This window comes from Tigriopus californicus, chromosome 6 (assembly GCF_007210705.1).
Source record: "Tigriopus californicus strain San Diego chromosome 6, Tcal_SD_v2.1, whole genome shotgun sequence".
In the NCBI taxonomy this organism is placed as follows: Eukaryota; Metazoa; Arthropoda; class Copepoda; order Harpacticoida; family Harpacticidae; genus Tigriopus; species Tigriopus californicus.
In genome coordinates, this window is record NC_081445.1 from 5,132,191 (window position 1) to 5,138,736 (window position 6,546).

The 6,546-nt window shown below is 38.5% G+C and overlaps 1 protein-coding gene across 1 annotated transcript in view; it reads right to left on the reverse strand.

The window, feature by feature from the left end:
• Positions 1-523: 523 nt before the first annotated feature.
• LOC131882452 (dynamin-like 120 kDa protein, mitochondrial) overlaps positions 524-6,546 on the reverse strand; it is a 15,821-nt gene continuing 9,798 nt past the window's right edge. The window contains exons 17-23 of the mRNA XM_059229597.1: positions 2,861-3,092; positions 2,446-2,575; positions 1,965-2,114; positions 1,712-1,873; positions 1,559-1,636; positions 757-883; positions 524-674 (exon numbers count right to left, since the gene is read on the reverse strand). Of these exons, the coding sequence (XP_059085580.1) occupies positions 607-674; positions 757-883; positions 1,559-1,636; positions 1,712-1,873; positions 1,965-2,114; positions 2,446-2,575; positions 2,861-3,092 (947 nt within the window). The 3' untranslated portion in view covers positions 524-606. The remainder of the gene's footprint in view (positions 675-756; positions 884-1,558; positions 1,637-1,711; positions 1,874-1,964; positions 2,115-2,445; positions 2,576-2,860; positions 3,093-6,546) is intronic.

Here is a 6,546-nt window from a genome sequence, read left to right on the forward strand (position 1 = left end):
AAGAAAAACCACTTCAAAATTAGGTATCGTATTTGTTTTGGGATACAAACTAAGGTACCAGTGAGGTGCATCATTGATGAAAAAGCATTTTTTTCTTGATTGTCAATTGTTAAACCAATATTTATCTTTCTTAATCCTTAATTCATTACTATTTCCAAAGTGCAGGCTCCCATTTGAACAAAGAGCTGAATTTATTGAACTATAAAAGGAATAAGTATGGGTTTTGATATTTGTTATATAATATCAGTGATATCATGCACTTTTGGGAGGAATTGGAAGTATCTTGTTCTGCGAAGTCTGGTATTCGATTATGAATAAACAAATAAACAAAATAGACAGCAAATCAGTCCCCTCGTTCTTCAAATACTGATAATGGACCACTTGAGTATAGTACTCAATGATAAGAATTGATCTCCCAACACGTCGGGATTCTATGACATCTCTATGACACCTGAGGCTTTGGTGCTTATGAACTAATTCGACCTGAGTCAAATTCACACCCCTCGGATTAGTACCACAGATCATCATTGCGAGCTCATGTATTTCCAAGAAAACAACAGAGTGAAGAACATGTCTCAGAAGGCTTGAAATTATAAATCACCGCCTTCACTCGCGCTCGGTGTTCAAGGCCTTGATGAACTCCTCCAGTTTCTCCTGGATCTGCCGCACACGCTCTGAAAGTGAAACAATCGTTGTGTTAAATCAATGAATGATCTCATTTCCGACTTAAAAGCAAATCGAGTGATCTCTTCTTACTCAATTCCTCGGCCAAAGAGACCCGGCGTCCAGTGAGGAATTTCTCTTTCACTTCAGGATCTTGCGAGAAATCCTCGAGCACGTTCTTGATCTCCTTTTCCAACCTCCGGGCCTCTCGGTTCATTACCTGCAAATTTCAGAGGAAGCCCTAATTCGTGTTGGCCAATAATAGTCACCTTCAAAGTTATTTATGTACGAGTTCTACCACTTGGACGACTTTTCATTTAAGTCTAAGAGCCCGAATTTTAATAACAAAGTAAATTTTACATTTCAATCGGTGGTTCTTGGACTCATTCTTGACATCTGTTGTCAAGATTTTGACTCTTTTTTAAGTGCAATCAGGGGAAAAAGAAATGGGGCCGTTTTTAATACCCCATCCCGCTTATCTGATGGATCTTGCGAGTATTCGGATAACAAAATAAAAAGGTTGAGATGTCTTGCAACGGCAAAAGCAAACATGACATCCTATCAATGATACATTTTCTCGACTTGACTCAAAAGCAGAAATCAGGAACATTTCTCAATGTTCTAAGTGCCGCGTGCTTTTGCTCTTTCATATATTTTTTAACAGATTGATGCCGATTTAATAACCAATGCTTTCGATTTCTGTAACGTTAAACCTTGCAATCAACATCGGAGGCATTTAGTAGTGTCAATACACTGGAGTTTTTTTTCGTTCGACTGAGCTTTCGAATCTTATCATTTATCCAAACTTGTTGCGTAAATAGGAGCTCTTATTGATTTCCTTGTACAAACAAAGTAGACATCCCTCAAAGAGTAGCTAGTAGGAAGATCCATTTACCTGTTGCCTTAATGCGTTAGCTGTAACTTTTAACATTTGCTGAATCCGCCAGAAGAGCACAATATCGTTGCAGTCCAACTGAGGAGAAATGCATTATCGAGATATTGAGTCACATATTTATGTAGATTTGTATTATCCCCCTACTCAACATACTTCGGTCTCCAAGCCTTGCTTGTAGATGTAGAATCCTCGTCGGCAATCGTAACAACGCGACAAAGCTTTGTTGAGAAAATGTCTTCGATACACTGGATGCCACGTTTCTCGAATCACATCGTTATCGACCTCCACTTGGGCCATCTGCAGATTGCGCTTGATCTGGGCAATAGATGATAGAAATTGGAAGACCACTGGTCTAACTAACACGGTATGATGACACAAACGTGCATGTGACTGAGCTCTTTCTTACAGTGGTGATTTCCTCGAAGCCTAATTGGGACTTGTGTTCGGGATTGGATTGAAGGATTCGCTCGAGCTCGGATCGGGTGGCGGATCGAATTCGTTGATCCTCGGTCATATTTTGCCACTGGAACCATCTCTCGTAGAACGATGGACCGACCTATAGAGACATATGGGGTACTGATTGATTCATTGATTGGGAGGAAAGGTCAAGCATCCGAACATGGGTAGTTTGATCATTGGATATCATAACGATCATGACCAAAAAATTGGGGGGAGAAGAATCTGGTACTTGAACGAAAAACAGCAATTCTCGAAAACTGCTTATCGTCAAAGCCATTAAACGTTTGTTGATCATGCAGACCCACTTGTGAACTGTTTGTTCAGTTATCTCTTTATTGCAATATATTGCCTTACCTTGTGCACACACTTGTACATACTTGTCAAAGAGTCAACGCCAAGCATGAAAAAAGATTTGTCCATCCTCTTACCTTCTCCTTCAGATTAGCTTCATTCACGTGGATCTTTTCCTGAAGAGACTCTTCCAAGAACCGCAAGGCGTTGTCCCATTGCGTTTTGTCCGACACATTTCGATCTTCCAATGTGTTCAATTGGATTACTCTAAAATAGAATTAAAGCACAAAAAGTGACAACACATTTAGATATGTTTATAAACGTCTGGCATTTCGAGTTCTTTGAAAGGGGCAATATTCTGGTAATGTCGTTTCAATGAATTTCTCCGCTTAGGTCTCCCAGTTCAATGTACAAATTTTGGGCGAATAACTCAAAATGATAGCTTATGAGGAATCAATCAGACCGAGTTATCACCTCTCAACAACATAAATACTAGAACCGACAAGTGATCAAAAAGGGGTATCAATCCCCGCTATGATTCAATGTTTGTACCTGAGCATTTCGGCCGCTCTATCTTCCCATGAGTGTTGATTCATGGCCTCACGCACCACATGTTCTTTAAGCTTGTCAAAGATGTCGTCATGATCCTTGTTCTTTTTGGCCTTATTCATGAGCTGGTAGAATTGCTCCTGGAGGGTCTCCCAGCCAACTTCCACGCATTTCCGACCCAATTGGGCCTCGGCCCATTGTTTTAACTTGATGTCCACAGTTGTATTGAAGGTGCCTACATTCAATCGTAAAGAGAAGCAAAGCGAGCATGGAATGAACATATCAATGAAAGAGATTTTACTACAAATCCTCACTGCCAACCGAGGTGAGACCTATTCGGAAGGCTTCCTTTCTTATTTTATTGCTACACACGGTACTATATTAGTAGAATGCAAAAACAGTAAAAAAAAAGTGCCTTAATGAACCTACATATTACCCGCATATAAGGGGATCTCTCAGTCTCAAGTTTTCTTGAGCTGAATTGAACACTTGGGCTCGACAAACTACATAGGACATATTTGTGCAACAAAGAACCAAATGTAAACAATACTAGTGTTTTTCTTTTCAAGCACAGAAAGCTCCAGAAACACATAAATCTCTAACAAATGGTGCACGGTGGGATTTCCGCCCTTTTCATTTTCAAGGCCGTCCCTAGCAGATATGATGAAAGCCTAGTACACCTAGAACATGAAAGTGAAGAGCATGAGTTCTCTAATGGGCCATTTTCAACTTAAATTCATATTTCAAACCTGTTCTATATTTTCGAGAAAACCCCCGACAACTTTGTTACCAAATGCTTCATCTCTATCAATATTTGTCTAAAAGCTTTTTGAATGAAGTCTTCCAAGACTTCATAATCCCAGTAGTTCAACCTCACAATTTCACTGGGTTTGCAAGGCAAGAAAAAGGCATTTATAGCACTATTCTACCCAGGATTCTACCCATCTTTTGTAACTCCTAACTCTTTTTCGTCACCTCAGTTCAGCTTCAAAGATATTATTGGACCGAATTTGAATAAATTTCCTTTAGATTGGCAACTAAAAATATGTTCTTACTTATCTATCTTATTGACCAATGCTTTGCTGCTTGGTTTGTTTATGGTTATACCTAAATTTTTATTTTTGTTTTTAAAGTATAGGTTATACTCATGACAGGATTCTTAGTCGATTACAATCTTTGTTCAATAAGGACAAAAGCGAAAAGCCAATGGATAATCTGTAGGATATTTAACATTACCTATACAGACCTTTCTCATCAAATTTGGCTTTGAATCCAAATCCAATTTACTGAGCTTACGTGATCTAAGAAATTGTAAGCTAATTGATCATTGGAAATGCAATTACAACAAGCTGACAAGCTACTTTACTACTTGAATGAAATTGTGTCAATGGATAGAATCAGAAGGGAGTGTCCATTAATAATGACCAAGAGACAGTTCTGGTGAAATGAAAGCAAGAAACCATCACAATGCATGGCAAACCACACCACACCACCGAGGAGTTGTCATACAATGAAGAGATTAGAATACAGATCCATCAAAATACAACTAACGCAACCACAGTTATTCACAAGCAAATACTGTCAAATTGTACGTTATCGTTGATTTTCCAACTTTAAAAGTTACCACATACCAACCCATGGGCACAATCCAGAGGCGAGTTCTTCAAGTCTCTAGGTTAAGGCTTGGACGTTACCAAGAGAAAGCAGTCGCTCACCACTTTGACAACTGACGTCTCATACCAGTTAACGATCAAGTCCCTAACTACGAGGCACGAGCTTTAAAAATATGGCCTCAGATCTCATGAAGAATTCAACGCTTACTTAAAAGAGACATTTTCTCACTAAGCGACGCTATTTGATTGGTGTTGAGCATACATCAAAAGTGTTAACTTGGTCAGAGCGGCTCCTATGTCATCTTCCCAACTCAATCCTCTTTCCCAACCGATTCTAAGACTCAGTCCCAAATCAATGGATAAAGAACTAACCTCAAACTGGACACATAACGACCAGATTCATTGGATTGGTGTCAAGATTAGATTATGTGGCCAATGAGGCATATGGAGAAGAATATCACATGAATTTGCTTCATACACTTCCATTTTGACTTCCTGCCTGTTCCAAATCACCATGGTTTAAGAGCCATGAGGGCTTCATTGTGCACCTTTATTTTCTCGTGAAACATTCAGCACTTCAAAAGAACCAACTGTTACCAGCGTGTTACCCATCCACTATGGTAATAATTATTCCCCCATGGATGAAAGTCAGAAAAAAGAGATTGTGCGAGAAAAAACAATTACCATGCTTTGTAAACAACTAAGATTATGTAAAACCATTCCGGATTGATGATGACCTCCAAACGTTTAAAAACATGCCAGACTTCGATTGAACCTCTTCCCACATCAACGTTTCAAGCAAAGATATATCTATGGCACAAGGACTATCCTATTCAGTGAAAATATATGCCCTACCAAACAGCATGCTGTTTAAAGATTTTTTTGAGTTTGATTAGGTGTTTTTTTTAATGAACTGAGCACACGCAATGAATCATAGCTCTCTAGATTAGAGTCTATTTAAGATTCCTGTGTCGTTGCATCCCATGTTTGATCCCATTTGATCCTATAAACCAACCATTGAGAAATTCTCTATCAAGAGCTAAATACGGAGGTCCAAGGTCCTAAATTGCAGAGGTCTCTGTTATTTGACTGCTAGGGTGATGAAAGACATCAAATATTAATGAACACAACTATAAAATGATAACGTATTTTTTTTCTTCACATTGACGAGGGTTTCAAATCACTTAACAAAGAGAGATTTTTGAAGCACTTTCTCTCCTGAAAATCTAGAACACACTAAGAATAATTCTTTCTTCTTTCTTACGTCACCGACATAAGGATCAGGACGAGTGAAACAGGCCAAGCTGGAATTTCTCTAAAATATTTGTAAAATGTGACAAGCACTACCTTTGTGAATCAACTTGAATGAAGTTTTACTCACTTCACAAACCTAGAATAGTTTATAGCTTATCAAAAATAATTGACTATTGCTTCATGAGTAAACATATCCAAAGACGTTTGTCTTAGGAACCAGGTGAATAAAGCCCTTTTCATAAGTCCACAGGGCTTTTATTGTATGGCTCTTGTGCATGTACACATGTATGAAACTGAACATGTCATCTTCACCTTTAAACAAAATAACTGTCTATAATCATGTCAAAGAGTGCCAAATATAATTAAATTGTGACAGTGAATTTCTTCATGAGCAACATAAATACTTTGCTTTTCCTCAAAAAATTCCATTGTTCTAGCATTTTCGAACTCTAATTAGCATTTTTTCAGCATTGCTTTCGCACGAGCTAGCATCGTTGGCTGAAAAAAAACCTGGCCAGCCTGATGAGAAATGCCACTCTGACATATTTCTTGAATCAGCGGTAAAAATTTGAAATATAAGAAGGCACATTTACATATGGCCTATTGGAGAACTAGTGCTCTTCATTGTCATGTTCTAGGTATATTAAGCTTTCATCATATCGGAAAACATTTGCTGGGGACGGCCATAAATCTGAAAAGGGCGAAACATTGCCACTCAGAATTGATGGGGGTTTACGAGGAAACGCAAATCAAACCTCAGAAGTGTACACCAGTGCGAGAAATGCTTCAAAAATCTAACTAGAAATGGGTTCAAGCAATGAC